The sequence below is a fragment of the Hyperolius riggenbachi genome, chromosome 4 (assembly GCF_040937935.1).
Source record: "Hyperolius riggenbachi isolate aHypRig1 chromosome 4, aHypRig1.pri, whole genome shotgun sequence".
Lineage (NCBI taxonomy): Eukaryota > Metazoa > Chordata > Amphibia > Anura > Hyperoliidae > Hyperolius > Hyperolius riggenbachi.
This window is the reverse complement of record NC_090649.1, coordinates 422,949,091-422,974,463: the sequence shown is the minus strand read 5'-3', so window position 1 is coordinate 422,974,463 and position 25,373 is coordinate 422,949,091. Positions and strand designations below refer to the sequence as shown.

The following is a 25,373-nucleotide window of genomic DNA, read 5'->3' as shown; positions in this document are numbered from 1 at the left end:
CTTTGTATCCTATTTACCTCCTTTTCTGCCTCTCAGATCTCGCACAAGTGCGCCTGCGCCGCTTCACTACAGTCCTCAGCAGTGACATCTAAGAGTCGGTAACAGGACAGGGTGTATCACCAGGCATAAATGACACCCGGCGTATAAGACGACCCCTGACTTTTCAGAAGATTTTCAAGGGTTAAAAAGTAGTCTTATACGCCAGAATATACAGTAACTGTTATTTGAACGACAGTTAGTCCACGGATCCACCAAGCGGTTCAGTCAAAACTGCGGCTATCAGTCTAACGATCGTTCGTACACACGCCAAACTGTCGTTCAAACGACCGGTTTGAATGACAAGTCGTTCAGAAATATCAGACGCGTGTACGTACCTAAACTGTACGTGGTTTATTGCAAGCTTTTGAAACGTTAAGTTTCTTCTTCAGGCATTATACAGAACTGGATCAGAAACGTACAATAAGAAGTTGATGGACTGTTGCTGACACAAAATATTTGATATGTTTTGTATGAAAATGTCAGTAATGTTCGTCCATCCACCCATCCAGGCTCCCACCAGGCTTTATAAAGTAGATATATAATAGATAGCTTCCATAAAATGTCTGATCTATGCATCGTTTTTTCGTGCCGTCATCCTGCCCCGCAGTGTACAGGTTCTACTACGTGGTTGAGTACGTGCAGTTTTTCATTCATTTTTTGTATCTATGCATAGTTTCCAACAACCGTAAGGGAAAAAAAAAAAAAGGATTCTAGTTGGTAACAGATACCCATAACAAATCATTCAGGGCGCCTGGTTACGAGGATTGGCTAACAGCATTTTTAACAGCCACCAAACCAGACGGGATTGTTAGGTGGCTACACTTAAATAGAGAAGTTTTTGTGTACATCGAGGCTTCTCATTAATTAAAAATCCCCCTCACCTCGCAATACACCCCCCCCTCCATTCAAGTCTAAGTAGAGACAGAGACAAATTATAGTAAAAACTAAGCCCACCCACTTCCTAAAGAGTCTATAAGAGGAGCTCTGAGAAACAGCTGATTACCATGAGATGAGAATAAAGAGTGATGGGTAGTGTCAATTCTTGCCAATCTAAACATTACTCAGCTCCACAGAGCATGTGCTGTTCCCAAGATAATTGTCAAGCGCGGAGTCAAATGAATACAGAAAGCCCGTTTGTCAGCTGAATGCAGAACAGTCAGGTCTCTCTGGAAACATCTTTACTGGAGGAGAAAATTCTAACAAATACTCTCAGATTATAAAGGAGTTTGGTGTCTTTCCCAACAATGAGGCGGAAAACAAAGGCACTGACTGAATGTGTACATACTCTCCTAAGTGGCAACAAGTTCCAGCTCTGCATGTGCCGCTGCCATAATGAATGAGCTCTGATAAGTGCTATCTTCAGTGCTATACAGCCATGCCAAGAGCACAACAAAGGGATTCCTATTGACAAATAAATGCCAGTCCACCCGGCTGACTGCCGATGTCTTGCAGCCTCCTAGCACCTGTCCTCTTTACCTTACGTCTTCCTTTTAATGAGCTGCAGCTGCGTGGGAGTGAATGGGAGAACGTATCTAAAGGGCTCGCCTCTGATCTGGCAATCACACGAGACGGCGTGCAAATATCCACAATGCTGATAAATAGGGCCGGCATTCATCCTGCAGGTTACAGGCATACAAGACGCTCAGTGGCAAAGGGCATAGTGAGGAAAGATAACAGTGTCTATGTCAACAAAGCAGTTGAATGGGTCCAGCAACAATGTGTGGCTAGAATGTGTGTCTGTGTACACCTGCCAGCAGCTGCAGGTCTCTGTCGGGAGGCAAGTTACGACTTTGGACAAAGCCGACGTCCTGTACACCTTTCACAGCACAAAGAGCCCAGCGTTGGCAGCTGAGCAAGTCAGCCATAAGCAGCCTTTTGTTCTATTCAATGCCCTTTTATATTGTCGTCACGTGACTACAGTAAACATGAGTAGTACACATGTCTACGTTTCCAGCAGTACAATACACTGCAATCAAAAGAAGAATGAAATGTGTCACTGGAATGTCATTAGTTACTTTCCAATCCCAATTATTTTTCGAATTTTTTTTTTTTTTTTTTGCAAATTGAATGTAGAAAGCAAAAGTAACCGAGTCATCAGATGGAAGTAGAACTGCCCAGAAACAGGACATTTGGGCGCAGCCACATCCGCACATATAAATAGCAGCCACGGTGGGAAATTGGGCCTCCAGCAATGCAAAATGTGTCTACAAATGTGCCCATTATTTGTACCCGCATTTTGCATTAGGGGTGGCTCCCATAGGCAGGGCGTAGCTATAGGGGGTGCAGAGGTTGCAACCACATCTGGGCCCTCTCTCAACTCCAGAATTAGCTCTCTATTGGTCCTGTGCTCATAACAATCACTTCTATAGATACTTTGAACAGTGGTAATCATTAACAAGCTGTTCCCCATCCCCTTCTTGCACCTCTGACACTGTAGTTGCCATTGACAGGTTTTAGTGTGCCAAATCAATTGTTATGTAGAGAATGCTTGGGAGGCCCCAATGTAAAACTTGCATCGGGGCCCAGAGCTGCTTAGCTACGCCACTGCCCATAAATTAGGCATATAGGCATGATTTTGGGGAAGGGGGGGGGGGGTGTAGGTTTAGCTGTAGTAAAATATTGGTATCCTTTACCAATATTTTACTATTGTAGTTGCACCGCAAAAGAGTAGAATATCTGTAAATTTAACAAGGCAACCAAATTTTCGGGCACCTTTTTTCATGAATAACCACTTTTCAGATTTAAAAAGACCACTGTCCTAAAAAAAAAATTATACAATTTAAAATACATGAAAATAAAAAAATGAAAACAAAAAAGGTTCAAATCCTTCAAAATCTTTATTAAATAGACATTAGATGAAGACATAGTGAGATTAATTATAAAACACTCTTCATTCTCTTTAAACTGCATTTCTGTGCAAACTGAAGATAAAGCAAGATGGAGAAAAAAAGAAGGGTTTTAACGTCAACTCTTTTTAAAAACAATTCTAATGCCAGTAAACCAAGAGTTGCTACTCCACAGTCCTAGTTAAGATTTTTACCCTGTAAGTCAGCACTGGAGTGCTACTTTAGTATAATTGGCTATAGGCAAAAACACTCTATATATTAAAACTCATTCCAGGGTGAAGACTTGAAGAATAACTGCTAATGATGCCACTGACTTGCACCTTCTCCATAGTCCATGCCCCTAGAAACTCAGACCACTACCATTGTTCACTCATCCAGAGAAAAACCCTAACACCACCCCCATCTTCACAGCAAAAGAGCAGTACCTGGATAGTGCAATGGTTAAAGAGACTCTGAAGCCAATCTAAAATCTCCTTTCTACCTTCTATCTATGTTAAGCAGTATCAGTAAACCTAAAACGCTGCATTCCCGCGCCAGAACAAGGCGATTAGACTCCACAAATCATCGGGGCAAATTTCAGGCAGCACTTCCTGTAAGAGGCAGAGCTTAGTGCTGTAGTGGATGTTTGCCCCAGGATTTGGGAGGTCTAAACCCCTCATTCTGCCGCGGGAATGCAGTGTTTTAGGTCTGTGCAGCGGCATCCCCCTACCCTCTTCAATCGCCTCCGGCGATAGGCGATCAGGAAATCCCGTTCAAAGTACGGGATTTCCTGGAGGGCTTCCCCGTCGCCGTGGCGACGGGGCGGGATGACGTCATCGACGTCGTGATGTCATTGGGAGTCACGATCCACCCCTCAGCGCTGCCTGGCACTGATTGGCCAAGCAGCGCACGGGGTCTGGCTGCGTGGCGGATAGTGGCGAATCGGCGGGTAGCGGTGGCGGTCTTATGCACACGCAGCTAGCAAAGTGCTAGCTGCGTGTAGCAAAAAAAAAAATTATGGAAATCGGCCCAGCAAGGCCTGAGAGGCACCCTCCGGCGGCTTACCCAGTATCACACACGGGGTTACCGCCAAGGAGGTTAAAAGAAGAAAAAAGTAAGCTTTTGGCTTATAAGACTTCTTCAGTCTCTGTTCCTGTACACTGACAAGATGTTAAAGCACACAGCTATATAAGCATTCAACATCCAAAGGCAAAGGTTCCTCAAACACTGGCTTGATTTTCTTTTGGCACTGTATTCAGCCTGAGGAAGTGGGCTGAGAGCCACGAAATGCATTGCCAAGTACACATTAAAAGTACGTTACAAATTATTTGAAAGTGTCAACATTAAGTTAAGCCGCCTCAAACTTTTTCATTTTAGTTGCTTTTAACATAATTTTATCATACCCTGGGCGCCTCTTTCTTCCCCTTTGTGTAACATCCACAGGAGATACATAGGTTGTTTTGCAAATTAAAAATAAATTACATTTAGTGGTCACCTTGTTTGAAAACATCCTGCTTTCACTGATGGCTAACAGTACAATGCTCTATTGCTACTAAAATGAGTCAGGAAAGAGTTAAACCATAGCACAGAGACTGTTACTGTCATTGCCTAGGGGAAAAAAAAGACCTGAGACCTTTTACATTTATGTCTGGCTTAACAGCATTAACTGGTCAACAGCATTGACCAGTAATAAACTGTCACAGAAGTGAGGGGAGAGAGAACTTAGCAGAGCTGATAATTCCTGTCCATGAATGTGTGCATGAAAACTCTATTGTAAACCTCTGGCACATCTCACAGCAGCTTGTCTCACTCATACAGAGGACAGGATCATCAGATGACAGCAGCTGCTGTCATCACACACCAGGAAGTGAGAGAGATGACGAGATCTCTGGAATTTGGGCAGCAAAGCAGGGCGGCTGGCTGTGGACCAAGAGAGATGATTTGCATTGAGATGCAACACCTCATCTCTCCAAGCCCTGTCGCCTTTCTGCTTTTACCAACCGAGGCCATGGCCTTTGTGGCCTTTCCAGAAATCTGGCCCTGAATCTCTGCATACATTTTCTTGTACATGCATAACCAGAAAAAACAAAGTGATACTGATATTATAAAGCCTGGCAATCAGAGCCTGTAACTATTCAAATACCTGTAAAAGGAGCAGCATCCGCAGGACTGAGCTGCAGCCAATGTCTGGCATCTTGATCAATGGCAACATCTGATGGTGTAACAACATCTGGGTCCTCGTCACAGTTCTGCCAAGGCATGAGATAAATCTCTGCATCGCGGCTGTATCCATTTGTCACATCACTGCTGACACTGTCAACTGCAGCGAAAATGACTGTTAGTTCTGAAGGATGAATGTATGAGAAATAAATGAGCTAGCACATAGGCTATTTTTCTGATTAACTGAAGGTTGACTGCACCAGACACTGATGTGTACACTCTGTATGGCTGTTGACATCCTGAATCATACCCTAGAACCCAGTACTTTTTTTGAGACAGATTTTACCAGACGGATGTTTTCACCTAGAGATTTGGGCTCTATGTCAGTAATGCCATAATAAACACAAATGACATTAAAATGCTTCCACAATTCAACGCTTTTAGCAATTACTACAGCACCCTATATAATCTTAATGACGACCCACAGACCTTTCAACCATCTCCAGACAACATCAGTGAATTTCTTAGTAAAATCAACCTTCCTAGTATTCCCTCAGTACAACTAGACCAGATAAATAAACCCTTCAACATATCGGAAATTTTAAACATTATGATGAAGCTAAAATCCCACAAATCCCCAGGCCCAGACGGCTTCTCAAATGAGTACTACTCCATGAACTATTTAACAATTTCGTAACCCAAAAACAAGTACCCCCTGAAATTACAAAAAACATTATTACTGTCACCCCTAAGCCAGGAAAAGACCATACTGCTCCCTCCAACTACCGCCCTATATCCCTGCAAAATGGGGATCTGTAAATCTATACTAAAGCAATTGCCAACCGTTTGCTAGATGTTTTGCCAGGCTTAATTAAGATTGATCAAGTTGGCTTCACCAAAGGCCGCCAAGCACCAGACGGTACACACCGAGTAATAGATATGCTATATTCGATGGGGTCCTGTCGAAGGCCTTCTTTCCTCCTAGCCTTGGATGCGGAGGCCTTAGACAGGGTCCACTGGGGATTTCTTCAATCGGTCTTTTTGAAATTTGGATTGAAAGAATTTCTATTTAATGCTATCATGTCGGTTTATAAGAATCCCTCAGCACAGGTATTATCATCTGCTTTCATGTCCAAACAGTTTGTAATAACCAATAGCACCCGTCAAGGGTGCCCACTATCGCCGCTAATTTTTGTGATGTTAATGGAGACTCTGGCCGAGACTATCAGAACCAACCCGAACATAAAAGGGCTCTCAGACAACCCACAATCTCCAAAAATTAGCCTATTCGCGGACGATGTCCTACTGACGCTAACCGACCCGGTCAAGTCCCTCAAAGCCGTTACACAATCATTGGAAGCCTTCTCCAAAGCCTCACTATATAAAGTAAACAACACTAAATCGACCTTATTGGGTATTAATCTCTCAAGGCACATCCAAACTGAAATATCGACCAAGTTCCCATTTCCTTAGGCTAAAGCCTCAATTACCTATCTAGGTATTCAAATCCCGGCCCACATAAAGGACATCTACTCCTGTAATTTCCCCCCTCTCCTAGAAAAAATAGCAATAGACCTAACACATATAGCCTCTTTCGAATTCTCAATCTCCGGCAAGATTGCGGCCTACAAAATGTCAGTTTTTCCTAAAAGGTTATACTTCCTTAGGACCCTACCTATCCCGATACACTATACATTTTTTAGAAATTTACGCACAATACTCCTAAAATTTCTATGGAACAAAAAGAAACACAGGATTGCCTATTCAATTTTAACAACCCACCCATCCCAAGGGGGCTTCGGCCTACCGGACCCTAAAACCTACTACTTTGCGTCTCTATTGGAGATGTCAAAGAACTGGTTCACTACAGAACAGCATAAAGGCTGGGTAGACTTAGAAAAAAAAGCATCACCTCTCCCGTTACAAGACCTTATATACCTGACCTGGTTAAAGATCCCAACAACCCATCATCCCCCAATTAAGGCAACAATTAACGCTTGGCAATATCTTAGTGCGAGAAACCTCAAAGATTCCACAACGACAGCCCCAAATATTCCTATTGAAACTCTATCAGCAGCAATACCTAACCTCAACACCCGCAAATGGACTAAATCAGGAATAAAATGGGTCCAAGACTTATTAATAGATTCGACTCTAGCACCCTTCTCCCACCTCAAGTGGAAATTTAAGTTAACAGAGAAAGACAGATATGCATTTATACAGATAAGCCACTTAAACGCAAAACATAAAATCAACCAAGCACCCATGCCACATATAATAACCTCATATATATGGTCAAATAGAGGAGTAAGAACCTCCCACAAAGGTATCTCTTTGGTACAGGCAAATAATAACAGCTAGTCCTGACCCTTTAAAGAAATGTTTAACAACATGAAGTAACGACATTCATACACAATTGCATACCACTAAAACACTTAAAGCGCTACAAGATGTCAAGAAACACTCTAAATGTATTTCCCATGTAGAAACTGCAAAGAAAATATTATATAAATGGTACCTAACGCCTAGAATAAATGTCCCTAATCTCCCCACAACATTCTCCTAAATGCTGGAGAGGATGTCTGAATATAGGCACCCTTTATCACATATTATGGGAATGCCCAATAATTACACCTTGTTAGAATTTAGTATCAACAATAATATCATTACAAATGAACACCCAATTCAGATTAACCCCAGAACTTGGATTATTTCTGGTGGGACTGGAAGCTATTCCACCAATATACCAAACCGTAACTGTCCAATTAATATGTGCTATGAGACAACTAATATCAAACTGGGGATCCGTTGATACCCCTAACCTTACTCAACTTCGAGTGTCAGTAAAATTTAATCTCCAGATGGAAAAACTATTTCTGACCAGGGAACGTCCAGGCGCCCCGACTAAACACCTAAAAATTGACTGGGAAAACACAACATAACGGTAATAAAACTAAACTAATAGACGTATAATTAATAAATGTAACAACATAAAACCAAACAAGCCAGCACAAAAAAAAAAAGTATGTTTCACCTACCTTCATCCCACCCTCCCCCCCACCCCATCCCACTGATGTTGCAGGCTTCCAATAACACTGCCTGACTCACTCAGGGAAATCCTTGCCTCGAGGAGTGAGAACAGGCAGGAGCTCTAAATTAATATCCACTAAATACCGAGAGTTTTAAGACCAACGACCCAAGAATCTAGACTAACCTCTTATGACCTTCCACATTATCTGTCTAGTTTAACATCAGTTAGGATATTAAAATAAACTACACCTGCTTCACACAACCTCAGCCTACAGGGCCCAAACTGGTGTATCCACAGCGTAAACATACGCTGTGGATACACCAGGGCTACAAGTACGTTGTAGAGCATTTTCTACGTTATAAATGTTATATATTGGTTTTTATGTTTATATGTTTGTTGGATATAAAAACATGTAAATCTGCATCTGTTTCTATTACTGCAGTGTATCGCATATTCTCAATAAAAACTATTAAAAGTAAAAAAATGCTTCCACAACTGACTATTGCGTACAATACAAACATTCCAAGTGATCTGATTGTTATGATATTGTGGAAGTGGTGTAAACAGTTGCATGTGGACAATTTTCCACTTGTGTATTAGGGCTGCACGATTGTTTTAAAATCGAAACTGTGATGTAGGGCACGACAATTACGTAATCATGAAATCGGCAAATATTTGTACGCGTATATTTTTCCGCAACGCGCCGCATATAATTATAGCCTCTTCCTACTTCCTCTCCCAGGCGTCGTCAGTTGCGTTGGTAACAGCGCCCCGCTGTAATGACGTAACCGAAAGTCCTCACCGAGGGCACTGATATTAACGTGATGGACGGCTGGGAGAGGAAGAAGATGCCGGTGTCATGCTGGAAGGTAAGTTGTTACTATGCCCGCTCTCCCCCGCTGCTACTCCTATGCTGCCTGGCTACCTACACTGGAGGCAGCCACTTATCTAGCTAACCTATGGGGCAAATATACTGGCAGCACCTACCTAGCTAACCTTTACTAGTGGCAACTATACTGGCTACCTATACAGGAGACACTTACCTAGCTAACCTATACTGGGGCAACTATACTGGCTAACCTTTACTAAATAGCTAACCTTTACTAGTGGCAACTATACTGGCTACCTATGCAGGAGACACCTACCTAGCTAACCTATACTGGGGGCAACTATACTGGCTAGCCTTTACTAAATAGCTAACCTTTACTAGTGGCAACTATACTGGCTACCTATACAGGAGACACCTACCTAGCTAACCTATACTTAGGGGTAACTATACTGGCTAACCTTTACTAAATAGCTAACCTTTACTAGTGGCAACTATACTGGCTACCTATACAGGAGACACCTACCTAGCTAACCTATACTGCGGGCAACTATACTGGCTAACCTTTACTACCTAGCTAACCTTTACTAGTGGCAACTATACTGGCTACTTATACTGGAGGCAACTACCTAGCTAACCTATACTGGGGGCATTGTGAATTTAGTGCTAAAGCTTGATTTTAAGAAAATCCTGAAAAAAAAAATCGAAATCACAATTTTTGAGAGCAAAATCACAATTTCAATCTTTTTCCTAATATCGTGCATCCCTATTGTGTATACAAGAGTACTAAAAAGAAACCCGCAATGGGCAAACTCAATTACCAGCAGACATAGAACTGCCTTTGGATGGCAATTTCCAAAATCACTGAAAACCAGTCAGCCAGGATTTATGTGTAGTAATAAGCAAGGTCATTCTGATCATCTACTCTGTTCCTATTTCTACAGCACCAAAAGCCGGTATTAATGGTTCCATCTCCGTTCTTTTAATGTTATTGAAAATAAATCAAACAGTTTTCTGCACGTTTTCAGGTTACCTCTCTCATGATCTGATCCTCCCCCAATGGAATGCTGACTATCTGCATGCCACTCTAATTCTGCTGGGCTGCTGCTCCGCCGTATCAATATCTAGAAGAGAAAAGAACCACTCATCAAAATAATATTGAGTTCAATACAGATACATGTGGCATGTGACAGATATATGTGGCATCTAAAATGAACTGTTCCTGCAATTAAAAATCAATATATTACAGAACACCAAGCAGCACAATGGCGTAATCTCGACTCGCAGTTCTGGGACTCCAGGACCTCATGGATCATTGCTGATGTCTTTCCTCCTTGCTATTATGTTCAAATACACATGAACGCTGAAGATCAACAAACTGGCACAACATCCACAGCTATTGAGGAGGTAACAATGACAATCAATCAAGTGCATTTGAATAGCAGCAGCTGGGTAACTTAATTCTTATGGAAGAGTTTTTTCCACACTCTCACTTCTGCACTTTGAATTAAAGCAGGATTGTCACCATAAAAATCAAATTTCAACAGCAACTGGTCTGTGTGTATTAAGTGATAAAGATACTAATCCTGCGTTCAAAACTTTTTCTGCTGTTATGGTTTGGAGTTATCACATACTTTAGGAGTACTGGCCCTTTAATAGTCAGTGCCAAACAGTTGCATGCTGGGGGTTCTTTTTATCTATAATATATTCCTCATCTTCCATTTATTTCCCTGCCTAGCTGCCTATTTGAAACATGGTCCTCTGCTCACTTGTGTTTACAAGCAAGGCTGAGGTGACTCAGCGATTGGAGGAGAAAAGAAAAAAAAAAACAGTTAAGGGCAGAAATTACATCAGTATATGGTACACTTGAGAAGAAAAAGTCACTTGGCACTCTGCTGAATGAACAGGGGATAGAGCAAGCTCCTATAAATCTGCAAAAGCTTCACCCCATATGTTTGCACCTGCGCTCCTGGGGTAATGGTCCCAGCAAAGAGAAGTGCAGCGAGCTATGATTAGTGCAGGGCACAAACTGAAGCACATTGGTACATGGAAGAAATGCTGTGCACCTTGCTCTTGTATTGCTTTTATTGGAATCCTCTACCAACAGCCAGCGTACATGACATGGAAAACAAAGATTGTCAAACCTGGGTCCACGGAGGTGCGGAGGTGAGTAGGGGAGAGGTGACCAGGGGATGTATGGACGGCACTACAGCCGTTTCACGCCGTCTGGCGCTTGCTCACGTGCATACCACGTGTATGCACGTGAGCAAGCGCCAGACGGCGTGAAACGGCTGTAGTGCCGTCCATACATCCATGTACCAAAGAAATTACATCAGTATTTAGCCTCAAACTGTGGGCAAAAGACATGGCCCCAACCAGGAACAGAATTCACTTAATTTACTATATAACCTTCACTGAAATCAAAACGTGGACAGTTCAATACATGTGTTATGCAAGAAGATCATGTATTTATCAAGTATGAGTGGCTGAATAGTGTAATGGTTAAGGGCTCTGCCTCTGACACAGGAGACCGGGGTTCGAATCTTGCCTCTGCCTTCGCAGTAAGCCAGCACCTATTCAGTAGGAGACCTTGGGCACGTCTCCCTAACACTGCTACTGCCTATATAGAGCGCGTCCTAGTGGCTGCAGCTCTGGCACTTTGAGTCCGCCAGGAGAAAAGCGCAATATAAACGTTCTGTGTTTGTTTGTTTGTTGTTTGTTTATCTACTTATATATGTGTTTTTTTCCCTGGCATAATATGGCTAATCCTACTGCTCTAAGTATTTTTATATAAATAATGGCACAAGCATAATATGTCATGAGATGTTCTTTATACTTCACTTATATCTCCTCTGAAGACCCTGGTAGGGACAAGATGGTATGCTGCTATGTCCGGATACACCAAATCCTAGCATTGAAAGAGGATGTGCTTTCTTTTTCTTTATATACGGCTGTATATAGTGAGTTCAGGCTTACCATTGGACCTTCACTGTCTCGCTTTGTTCCTTCTCCTAGTTCTGGATCAGTGGTACATTCTGATAAACAGTCATTAGTGTTTTCTGTTTTCTCATCTACACAAAAAACAACAAAGAGGCAATGGAACACCTGTCTTAAAATGGTTATGATCAGTATATCTACAATCAATATATTATGGTAAGTTTAAAATGATACAATTTATATAATAAACCTTAAAAGGTATCAATAGCTAGTTAAAGTAATATATGCATCAAGGAGTACCGAAGATGTTACCCACAGTATAGGTACTTGGGCACTGTGATTAACCTGTTCAGCACCGATGTACCATTTATAAATTACCCTGTAGACTTTACTTCAGCACCAGGGACAAATAGGCAAATAAGTTGTATCCATCGTAGCACATTTTATTTTAAAACTATTATGGCTGAAAATTGGGAAATTTTATTATTCCCTTTAATATGCAGCAAAAATAAAATCATTCTTAGCAAAAAGTACCACCCAAAGAAAGCCTAATGTATTTTTCGGACTGTAAGACAACCTGACCATAAGACGCACCTGAGTTTAGAGGACTATATATATATATATATATATATATATATATATATATATATATATATATATATATATATATATATATATATATATATATATATATATATATATATATATATATATATATATATACTAAACCTGGTACATCCATGGTGAAGGGGCATTTGATGGATTATGCGCCCTTAGTACCTCATGCCCCCTTGTACCTCTTGTGTCTCCCTGTGCCCTCCTCTGCCCCCTTGTGTCCCCATTGTGTCCTCCTGGTCTCTTCCTCTATGCCCCTTTGTGTCCCCATTGTGTCCTCCTCTGCATGGGCACAGTACAGGGAGGCCCAAAAATTGCGGCGGGTTGGAGGCTGGTATTGGCAGGCATTCACAAGTCAGGAACTCCCTGCATTCGGACTATACGACGCAGAGACTTTTCCCCCACTTTTGGGGGGAGAAAAAGTGAGTCTTATAGTCCAAAAAATACAGTAATTTGTGGCGAAAAAAACTACGCATAGATCATTTTGGTGTCATAAGTGGCAATAAAGTTCTTGGCAAATGAATGGGAGGCGTGTGAAATGTTGCTCTGGTTTTTAAAGTGAATCTAAGCTCAGAACTTCCTCTCTGCTCTAAAAGATTAGGTACAGGTATTACAAAACTGGGTTGCTATCAGGCAATCACAGAAACAAATGAAGAATTCAGTCTCCACAGTGACACGACTCTTCTTCACAATGTAGTAGGTCGCACTCCAAAGAAAAATAAACACGGCATAGGATATCACAGGTAGCACCCTTAGTAGGGCGGGGAAGCACTAACTACAGTGGAGGGATGCGTCCCAATGCAACTTAAAGGGAACCTTAACTCTAAAAAAAATGTTTTACTTACCTTGGGCATCTACCAGCCCCCTGCAGCTATCCTGTGCCCTCGCAGTCACTCATGGCTCCTCTGGTCCCCAGCTAGTTTCGTTTTTGCCGACTGGGAGTCGGCCGGCCGCCATGTGTACGTTTTTACGCATTCCTGCGGGTGCAGGAAGCTATTTGCAGGCATCAACAAGTACATTTTTACGCGTTACGGTTGTAATGCGCAACCGTAACGCGTAAAAATTTACTTGTTGATGTCTGCAATAGCTTTCTGCACCCACAAGAATGCGTAAAAACGTACGCATGGCGGCCGGCCGACTCCCAGTCGGCAAAAACGAAACTAGCTGGCAGCTGAGGACCAGAGGAGCCATGAGTGACTGCGAGGGCACAGGATAGCTGCAGGGGGCTGGTAGATGCCCAAGGTAAGTAAAACTCATTTTTTTTTTTTTTTTTTTTTTAGAGTTAAGGTTCCCTTTAATAAGGCTGATTAGAAATATCATTAAACCGTCTGACCTCCGTTAGAAAAAGGTTAAATATACTGTTTACTGGACACTAAAAAGACACCCTTCAGGTCAAAGAGTATGGTGTCTTAGTAACTGCTACATGGACTCGGAGTGCGTATTTCTGCGCTCCAAGTCTGTGCATGCATGTACTAGGACATTGTACCCTTTGACTTGAAGAAGCTGGCAACACCTGTGAAAAGTGTCATCTTTGTAGTGTCTGTAGAGTCTGTGTTCATGGATAGGGAACTGGCTAATGGACAGAAAACAAAGAGTTGTGGTCAATGGATCATACTCAAAATGGGAGACTGTTAGCAGTGGGGTCCCACAGGGGTCTGTTCTGGGTCCAGTGCTCTTCAATTTATTTATTAATGACCTAGTAGATGCAGTAGTGAGCAATGTTGCTATTTTTGCAGATGATACAAAATTGTGCAGAATCATTAACTCTCAGGAAGATAGTGTCATATTGCAACAGGATCTGGATAGGATGGCTATATGGGCACATACATGGCAGATGAAATTCAATGTTGACAAATGTAAGGTCATGCATTTTGGACGTACTAATGGTCTAGCACCATACAAAATAAATGGGATACAGTTGGGGACATCAAACTTGGAGAAGGACTTAGGAGTACTCATTGACAACAAGTTAAATAATCGTACTCAATGCCAAGCAGCTGCAGCTAACAAAATTTTGGGATGCATTAAAAGGGAAATAAAAACTCGAGATGCTAGCATAATATTGCCCTTGTTTAACTCTCTAGTAAGGCCACATCTGGAATATGGAATTCAGTTCTGGGCACCACATTACAAAAAAGATATTGCAGTTTTAGAGCAGGTGCAGAGACGAGCAACAAAATTGATGCGTGGGATGGAAGGTCTCACTTATCGAGAAAGGTTAGATAAACTGGGTTTATTTAGTGTAGAGAAAAGACGCCTTAGAGGGGATCTAATTAACATGTATAAATACATCAGAGGGCAATATAATACCTTGGCGGATGAGCTTTTTGTCCCTAGGCCTTCTCAAAGGACTAGAGGACATGATCTGCGCATGGAGGAAAAATGTTTTAGCCATTTATTTAGGAAAGGGTTCTTTACAGTAAGAGTGATTAAGATGTGGAATGCATTGCCACAGGAAGTCGTTATGGCAAACTCTATACCTGCATTTAAAGGGGGCTTAGATGCTTTCCTTGCGTTGAAAGACATCCATGGCTACAATTACTAGGTAATGCCTAATGATGTTGATCCAGGGATTTTATCTGATTGCCATCTGGAGTCGGGAAGGAATTTTTCCCTTTAGGGGCTAATTGGACCATGCCTTGTAAGGGTTTTTTCGCCTTCCTCTGGATCAACAGGGATATGTGAGGGAGCAGGCTGGTGTTGTACTTTATACTGGTTGAACTCGATGGACGTATGTCTTTTTTCAACCAAAATAACTATGTAACTATGTGTCTAATAAACCGAGTTTATTTAACCTTCCTCTTAGGGCTCTTTCACATCTATAATGCGTGCAGGAGCCGATCTCCTGCACGCATTATATGCCCTGCGGCGTGTCGTCGGGATGTAGCGGTGCGACGCAATTAGCGGCGGTAGTAATTAATTCACCCGAATGGAAATGCCAGCTCCAGACGATTAAAAGCTCCCGGGAGCGTTGAACCACAAGCGTCAGATGTAAAAGGCAAAATGAAAGTCTATGGACTTTTATTTTACCTTGGTTAACGCAAAGTTTCGACCTTGTGTTAAACCGCAGAAAACGGGCTCTGGTGTGAAAGAGCCCTTACTGCGGTAAGACTCATTTCTAATCAGCCTTATTCATTTACATTGGGGTGCCTCCTTCCCCCGTACTAAATGCTATGATGAGGAGGAACCTAATATATCAAGTCATGAGAGAGACAGTGGTTTCCACGACCTGCTTCCTGAATCTTCCAGCTGCCTGGCAGCAGGAAGGGGAGGGACTTGTATAAAAAGCCTCAGTCCAGGCACAAATGTTTTCCTATTCCAGCAATGTCACTCTGCTGCAGAGCTTCTTTTTATATGTTTATTATTGATTTATCAAGTGCCAACATATTCTGTAAAGGCTTTACAGAATAAAGGTGGCCACACACCATACAATCTGACTGTACAATCAATTACCAATTTTACCACTTTCATGTAGTATTAAGCCCAATCTACACGATACGATTCTTTGTGCGATTTGATTACGATTCTATTTACGATCCGATTAAATCTGAAATGTCCGATCGGGATTCAATTTGATTTGATTTGCCAAAACAATGGCAAATCGAACTGAATCCCGATCAGACATGTCGGATTTAATCGGATCGTAAATAGAATCATAATCAAATCGCTCAAAGAATCGTATCGTGTAGATGGGGCTTAAGAGACTAACTAAAAATATATCCATGTCACAGTGAATTTATTACTGTTATACTACACGGATGGTGGTAAGATTGTATGGTGTGTGGCCACCTTAAGGGGCCCATACACCTAATGATTTTCGCCGCGCACACCGCTGACAGAACGATGAATTTCCGTCTGAAATCCATCGTTCCCTCGATCCATCCGTGCGGAAGATTTTTTTCGAGCGCCGGCGGGTCGGGAGTGGGTCGAAAGCAGCGTTCGAATGCCCGACAACCGACGAAATACAGCGGGTATACATTACCTGTTCCGCCAGGCGCGAGTCCCGCTGTCACCGCTGCTCCGTCTCCGCACTGGTCTGGTCTTCGGCATGCTTCAATTCTTCCTGCCCGGCAGGAAGTTTAAACAGTGGAGCGCCCGCTACTGTTTAAACTTCCTGCCGGGCAGGAAGAAGTGAAGCATTCCGGAGACCAGACCAGCGCGGAGACGGAGCAGCGGTGTCAGCGGGACTCGCGCCGGCGGAACAGGTAATGCATGCGGGGCGGGGAGCGGCAGCAGCACCACCACCACCACAGATTGTGAACGGTTTCAGGCTGAAATCGGTTCACAATCTGTTTGCAGTAAAGGTGGCCATACGATCCCTCTCTGATCAGATTCGATCAGAGAGGGGTCTATCTGTTGGTCAAATCTGATGGCAAATCGACCAGTGTATGGCCACCTTTAAGAATGGTTTATAAGCTGGTTCATTAGCTGATATCAGCACAATCACTTGTAATCGCCTGATCAGGAGGCCAGAGACACTGTTCACTTCCAGTACTTTTGACTGTCTGTAACAGAAGCTGTACTCTTCTTATCCAGATTAAAGAAGTGGTTTGCATCTGCTGAGATGTATGCAGGAGTCTCACCTTGCAATGAATTGGGCTGCGTCTGCTCTGTTAAGTCTGAAGTGCTACTGCAGCGAGTCAGCTCCTGTGATTCCGGATTGCATATGGCAGCACTTGATTCGGAGCTGGCTGTTCCTTCTGCTGGCTGCTGCATCTCATCCACTTCTGTAAAGCCCAGAAAATTATTATTATTATGGATAGCATACATACAGAGCTGAAAATGTAATTTGTCATGATATATTCTTAACTTTAAAAATATATCAAAAAGTTAGGCTTTGTGTCTGAGCCAAACCACAAGGGTTTCATGTTTTAGAGAACAATTTAATGCCAAATGAGAACTATGTATAGTGTACTGCTTACATCTCTAAATGTAACTTATAACCAGCTAAATAGAGCAATGTTTACCATACCATGATCACAGTTTTCACAGCAAACACATTAGTGAATAATAATGCACTGAAGTGCATGTCCTATCATGGTTGCATTTACAAATAAAATGTGGGAGGATTCCTTGTTCTGCCATTACTCTATCATGTGATGCACAGTCACCAATCACTGGACTTTACATCATAAAAGGATGGCTAGAGTGATCAGGGGCAAAGCGGGAGTGGTTTGCACTTTCTGAGGATGCAAGCTTCTATTCCCAGAACCTGCACTGAGTATAGGTAAGGGGTCTGTGGGTTTCATCCACCATTTCACAGGACACATTCAGAACACTGTTGATATTGCTCCATGATCAATTTAAGATTAACCACTTAGCAACCCTTGCCACGCTTATCTACGTCCCTTTAAAATTCACCTGGGGCACAGGGGCGTAGATAGGCATCTCCTGTTTGTTTTCCCGCTGTGAGCGTTCGCGTGCGCGATCGCGTGCACGCGATCGCGCGGACGCGTGCACGCGGATGCGCGGTCGCGTTCGGCACCCGCTGATCAGCCAATCAAAGTGCTTACAAGTTTGAATAAGCACTGCCAAAGCCAATGGCAGTGCTCATTCATTCAGAATGTTTACAAACAATGTATCTGTCACTAAGCTGTTACAGTTACTGAGATCACTCGTGAGAGGATCTCATAACTAGAACAGCATTAGTGACTGATCAGGATCAGTGAGTTTTATAAATTATACCCCCCATTGAGCCCATTAACCCTTACCTCCCCTGCCACTGCTCCTCTGCTCCAATTTTCATTTTACTGTGCAGGCATTTCAGGCCCTTTTGGCTTTTCCCATATATATGCTGTATATATATATATATATATCCCCATTTCTATATTTTGCCACTGAAAAAATAAAACTTTTTTTATTTGATCCCCTATCTGACTTGCCTAGCCACTTACGTAGTAGTACATACTACTTCCCTACTTGTCTAGCCTAGTATAGCATAGCCTAGCATAGCCTACCTACATTTACTATGGCGAAGAGGCTTTACACTGCAGAACAGGCGGCCGCCATTCTGCAGGAGGACAGCGACAGCAGCAGCAGCAGCGAATGGGAAGATTTAGATGAGTCGGATGCTGAATGGCTACCTATGGAGGAATCTGACTCTTTCTCAGAAAGTGACTCAGATTCTGAGTCCTCTGAGCCACCACCAGCTCAGCGAGCTAGGAGAGAGATACAGGGGAGAGGCAGTGACACCGAATCTGCATCTGAAGGGGGATCACCTGTACCTACCACCAGCAATGCCAATGTCAGAGGTCAGAGGGCTGCCAGGCCAAAGCGGAGCAAGCCAGTGAGGGAACACCTACCCTATGATATAGCCCACCCACAGTGGTCCACCCCTAATATGGAAGCCCCTAACATCCCTCCCTTCACAGCAAGAAGTGGTTTAATAGTTTATACCCAGAATATGCAGCCAATTGATTATTTCAGTCTGTTCCTTACTGACACTTTTCTGGACTGTATTTGTGAACAGACCAATCTTTACGCCCAACAGAAGATAGCAGACAATCCCACTGCATATTTGGCAAGAAAATGGGTCCCCACTACTACCCCTGAGCTAAAGGTCTTTTTGGGCTTGACCTTTAATATGGGCCTTGCTCCGAAACCAAAATTATGCCATTTCTGGTCCACAAAATCCATACATTGTATGCCTATCTATTCCGCCGCCATGCCTAGAGGCCGGTACACATTGCTGTTAAGATGCCTGCATTTTAATAACAATGAAGAGCAGCTCCACCGTGACGACCCAGCCTTTGACCGGCTATTCAAATTACGGCCGATCATCAAACATTTAAATGAAACATTCAAAGAAGCTTATATGCCAGAGCAAAACTTGGCTATAGATGAGTCCCTAGTCCCATTCCACGGAAGGCTAGGGATCAAACAATACATTCCCAACAAGAGGGCACGTTACGGGATAAAAGTCTACAAGCTGTGTGAAAGTGGGAGTGAATATACTTTTACGTTCAAGATCTACGAAGTGAAGGACAGCTTGATAGAGCCTGCTGGATGCCCTCCTTACATGGGTACAATTGAGAGAGTAGTCCTGGACTTGCTAAACCCGCTTCTCCACCAAGGGTATCATTTATATGTGGACAATTTTTATACTAGTGTCCCATTATTTAAATTTTTATTTTCTGTCCAGACTCCAGCCTGCGGAACTGTTAGGGCAAACAGGAAAGGCCTGCCGCCACAGGTTGTCAGTAACAAATTAAAGAAAGGGGAGACCTGTAGCCAAAGGAGCAATGAGCTGCTTGCCTTGAAATTCAAGGATAACCGGGATGTCCTAGTTTTGACCACCATCCACTCCGAGGCCACAACAACAGTCAGGTCTCGTAGAGAGCATCGAGTCAAGCCAGTAGCCATTGTTGACTATAATAAATTTATGGGGGCAGTAGACCTGGCCGACCAAGTAATGGCACCATACAGGATTGATAGGAAAAGAAAGGCCTGGTATAAGAAAGTTGCAATAAACTTAATGCAGGTCGCCGTTCAGAACTCTTTTGTTCTGTACAAAAAATCAGGCAACAAGGGCGCTTATTTAGACTTCCTGGAGGAGATCATAACATCATTGATACATGAATCTGGACCACCTGCCACAAACCAAGACCTGGTTTCAGAGAATGTCATCCGACTCGAAGGAAATCATTTCCCCGCCCCAATCCCCCCTACTCCATCAAAGAAATATCCCCCAAAAAAATGCAGAATTTGCCGGAAAAATGGAGTTAGAAGGGACACCCGCTATCATTGCCCAAAGTGTCCATCCAAATTAGGACTGTGCCTCAACCCGTGCTTTGAAGTGTACCATACAGCAGTCCGTTTTTAGGGGTTTTTTTCTTTTTCTCTCACTGCTTCAATTTTTACTTTACGCTTGACCTTCTGGATCTGACCTCTGGCATGGACTACGACCACCCCCTGGCTTCTGACCTCTGGCATGGACTACGACTACCCACGGCTTCTGACCTATGGCATGGATTATGACTACCCCCTGGCTTCTGATCTCTGGCATGGATTACGACTACCCCCGGCTTCTGACCTATGGCATGGATTCCGACTACCCCCTGGCTTCTGATCTCTGGCATGGATTACAACTACCCCCGGCTTCTGACCTCTGGCATAGATTACGACTACCCTCTGACCTCTGGCATGGATTTCAACTCCCCTCTGACTTCTGACTTATGGTTCAGCTAAAGACACTACAGCTTCTGACTTCTTAAGCAGTGAGTACCAATGTTTTTGTGTTTAATGTTAAGAGAACTTGCTGCACTTGTTTCATTTTTTTAGTGAAATGTCAGTGAAATGGTTTAGCCACCCAAGAAAGAATTTAGAAAAGTCCAAATGTTACAAAATGGCAATATCTGAGTAGGCCTGGGTCTCTAGTTTTCAGAATGGTAACATTTGTGACTTTTATTCAATGATCTGATGTTACAGGGGTTTTTATAAGAAAGAATGGCATTGTTACATTTGGTGAAAAAATGGCCTTGAAAAAGCCACTGGTGCTACTTGTGGTTAATAGTCTGCGGTGTGCCCAAAAAGCTATCTGTTTATGTATATAGGGTATCATTTTACCCGTGACATGTGAGAGACTCAAATTTGGGAAGTTTGCGAGCCTAGGCATATGTCAAATTATTTTTTTTTCATGCCAAAGTGAAAAAACTGTAAAAAAAAATACCATTTTCAAAGTTATAGTGCAATTTCAGCAAAACTGCATGGGTGCAAATGTTACAAAATATGTATATGTGAGTAGGGCCAGGTCTCTAGTTTTCATAATGGTGCCTTTTTTGGCTTTTCTTGATTGTTCAACTGCTCTAAAGGCTTTGCTAAGAATGAATGACTGCATTACTTTTGGTACAAAATATGGCCTTGAAAAACCCATTGGTGGTACTTGTTGTTAACAGTGTGCCCTATGCCCAAAAAGCTATCTGTTTATGTATATAGGGTATCATTTTACCCGTGACAAGTGAGAGAATCAAATTTGGGAAGTTTGTGAGCCTAGGCATATGCCAAATGATTTTTTTTTCATGCCAAAGTGAAAAAACTGTAAAAAAAATACCATTTTCAAAGTTATAGTGCAATTTCAGCAAAACTGCATGGGTGCAAATGTTACAAAATATGTATATGTGAGTAGGCCCAGGTCTCTAGTTTTCAGAATGGTGACATTTATGGCTTTTCTTGATTGTCCAAATGCTCCAAAGGCTTTGCTAAAATAGAGTGACTGTATTACTTTTAGTACAAACAATGGCTTTGAAAAATCCATTAGTGCTACTTGTGGCTAACAGTGTCCCATGTGCCCAAAAAGCTATCTGATTATGTATATTGGGTATCATTTTAACCGTGACAAGCGAGAGAAGAGAATTTATGGTGTTAGAGAGCTGAGGCCTATATTATATGAATGTTTTTTGTAATGAACTGAATCAAAAGCAGTAAAATTGTTATTTTCATTTACGCTACACCAAAATAAAAACACTTGTAAAAAATCCCTAAAGTGACAGAATTGAAAAAATAATACATAATTTGTTACCTTAGGGACTCGGCTTTTTAAATATGTATGCTACGAGGGTATAATACCATTATTTTTGCCAATAAGGGCATGTAATCATTCACAGAGTACAAAGTGAAATCAAAAAACACAAAATGGAAAAAATACACCTTTATTTCCAATTAATATATTGTTGCCATGCATTGTACTAGAGACAAATTTTAAATGTTGTAATAATTAGGACAAACAGGCAAATAAAATGTGTGGGTTTTATCTAACGTAACACTTTTTATTTTTAAATTATAATGGCTGAGATCTGAGAAATAATGACTTTTTTCTTTTTTTTCGTTATAATTCCTTTTAAAATGCATACAAAATAAAATATAACTCAGCAAAAAGTACCCTCCAAAGAAAGCCTAGTTTGTCCTGAAAAAAACAAGGTATAGATCATTTAGGTGCAATGAGTAGTGGTAAAGTTATTGACGAATGAATTGGAGGAGCGTGAAATGTGAAAATTGCTGTGGTTTTTAAGGGGAAAACCCTGTGGTAGAGAAGTGGTTAAATGATAGATATTGGAAGCTTGAGGTGCTTTTGTCATTTTTGAAAGTGAAAATTACAGATTACCATGTTACTCTGAAAATAGCCATATTATAACAAAAGCAAAGGTTTCCTTTCTCAACTACTCAACCTGGACACGTTGCAGGCAAATAAGTCAGCGGATTAATAAACCAGACAAAGATAGGTTACTGTATGTAGTAAGCCTTAAAGGGAACCTACACTGGGAAGGATATGGATTTTTCCTTCTAAAATAATACCAGTTGCCTGACTCTCCTGCTGATCCTGTGTCTCTAATACCACAGCCCCTGAACAAGCATGCAGATCAGGTGCGCTGACTGAAGACAGACTGGATTAGCTGCATGCTTGTTTCAGGTGTGTGATTCAGCCACTACTACAGCCAAAGAGATCAGCAGGATTGCCAACCAACTGGTATTATTTAAAAGGAAACATCCGTATCCCTCTCAGTTAAGTTCCCTTTAAAGGACAATTGTAGTGAGAAGAATATGGAGGCTGATATATTTGTTTCCTTTCATAATACCAGTTGCTTGGCAGCCCTCCTGATCTATTTGTCTGCAGTAGTGTTTGAATAACACCAGAAACAAGCATGCAGCTAATCTTGTCAGATCTGACAATAACGTCAGAAACTCCTGATCTGCTGCATGCTTGTTCAGAATCTACAGTGGTGTGAAAAACTATTTGCCCCCTTCCTGATTTCTTATTCTTCTGCATGTTTGTCACACTTAAATGTTTCAGCTTATCAAAAACCGTTAACTATTAGTCAAAGATAATATAATTGAACACAAAATGTAGTTTTAAATGATAGTTTTTATTATTTAGTGAGAAAAAAAAACTCCAAATCTACATGGCCCTGTGTGAAAAAGTGATTTCCCCCCTTGTTAAAAAATAACTGTGGTTTATCACACCTGAGTTCAATTTCTGTAGTCACCCCCAGGCCTGATTACTGCCACACCTGTTTCAATCAAGAAATCGCTTAAAGAGAACCCGAGGTGGGTTTGAAGAATATTATCTGCATACAGAGGCTGGATCTGCCTATACAGCCCAGCCTCTGTTGCTATCCCAAACCCCCCTAAGGTCCCCCTGTACTCTGCAATCCCTCATAAATCACAGCCACGCTGCTGACAAACAGCTTGTCAGAGCTGGCTGTGTTTATCTCTATAGTGTGAGTCTGCTGCTCTCCCCGCCTCCTGCAGAACTCCAGTCCCCACCTGCATCCCTTCCCTCCCTGCTGATTAGAGGGAAGGGACGGGGGCAGGGACCGGAGCTATGCAGGAGGCGGGGGAGCAGCTGAGACTGACACTACAGATGTAAACACCGCCTCACAGCATGGCTGTGATTTATGGGGGATTGCAGAGTGCAGGGGGGACCTTAGGGGGGTTTGGGATAGCAACAGAGGCTGGGCTGTATAGGCAGATCCAGCCTCTGTAAGCAGATAACATTCTTTAAACACACCTCGGGTTCTCTTTAAATAGGAGCTATCTGACAGCTATCTGACACAGAGAAGTAGACCAAAAGCACCTTAAAAGCTAGACATCATGCCAAGATCCAAAGAAATTCAGGAACAAATGAGAACAAAAGTAATTGAGATCTATCAGTCTGGTAAAGGTTATAAAGCCATTTCTAAAGCTTTGGGACTCCAGCGAACCATAGTGAGAGCCATTATCCACAAATAGCAAAAACATGGAACAGTGATCAACCTTCCCAGGAGTGGCCGGCCGACCAAAATTACCCCAAGAGCGCAGAGAAAACTCATCCGAGAGGCCACAAGAGACCCCAGGACAACATCTAAAGAACTGCAGGCCTCACTTGCCTCAATTAAGGTCAGTGTTCATGACTCCACCATAAGAAAGAGACTGGGCAAAAACGGCCTGCATGGCAGATATCCAGGGCACAAACCACTTTTAAGCAAAAAGAACATTAAGGTTCATCTCAATTTTGCTAAAAAATATCTCAATAATTGCCAAGACTTTTATACCTTGTGGACCAACGAGACGAAAGTTGAACTTTTTGGAAGGTGCGTGTCCCGTTACATGTGGCGTAGAAGTAACACAGCATTTCAGCAAAAGAACATCATACCAACAGTAAAATATGGTGGTGGTAGTGTGATGGTCTGTGGTTATTTTGCTGCTTCAGGACCTGGAAGGCTTGCTGTGATAGATGGAACCAAGGAGAATGTCCGGCCATCTGTTCGTCAACTCAAGCTGAAGCGATCTTGGGTGCTGCAGCAGGACAATGACCCAAAACACACCAGCAAATCCACCTCTGAATGGCTGAAGAAAAACAAAATGAAGACTTTGGAGTGGCCTAGTCAAAGTCCTGACCTGAATCCTATTGAGATGTTGTCGCATGACCTTAAAAAGGCTGTTCATGCTAGAAAACCCTCAAATAAAGCTGAATTACAACAATTCTGCAAAGATGAGTGGGCCAAAATTCCTCCAGAGCGCTGTAAAAGACTCGTTGCAAGTTATTGCAAACGCTTGATTGCAGTTATTGCTGCTGAGGGTGGCCCAACCAGTTATTAGGTTCAGGGGCAATTTCTTTTTCACACAGGGCCATGTAGGTTTGGAGTTTTTTTTCTCACTAAATAATAAAAACCATCATTTAAAACTGCATTCTGTGTTCAATTGTGTCATCTTTGACTAATAGGTAACGGTTTTTGATGAGCAGAAACATTTAAGTGTGACAAACATGCAAAAGTATAAGAAATCAGGAAGGGGGCAAATAGTTTTTCACATCACTGTATAGCTGAAAGTAATAGAGGGAGAGGATAAGCAGGATAGCCAAACAACTGGTATTGCTAAAAAGGAAATAAAATATGGCAGCCTCCATATCCCTCTCACTTCAGCTATCCCTTAATTAAAAAGACACCTTGCTTAAAAAAAAAGAAAA

At 42.2% G+C, this 25,373-nt stretch overlaps 1 protein-coding gene across 3 annotated transcripts in view; it reads right to left on the bottom strand.

Annotated features, from left to right (window-relative positions):
* RALGAPA2 (Ral GTPase activating protein catalytic subunit alpha 2) overlaps positions 1-25,373 on the bottom strand; it is a 493,961-nt gene that overhangs the window by 308,025 nt on the left and 160,563 nt on the right. For all 3 annotated transcript variants that reach the window (XM_068232435.1, XM_068232436.1, XM_068232437.1), the window contains 4 exons: positions 17,017-17,160; positions 11,858-11,952; positions 9,915-10,005; positions 5,008-5,184 (listed from right to left, as the gene is read on the bottom strand). In XM_068232435.1, the coding sequence (XP_068088536.1) occupies positions 5,008-5,184; positions 9,915-10,005; positions 11,858-11,952; positions 17,017-17,160 (507 nt within the window). The remainder of the gene's footprint in view (positions 1-5,007; positions 5,185-9,914; positions 10,006-11,857; positions 11,953-17,016; positions 17,161-25,373) is intronic.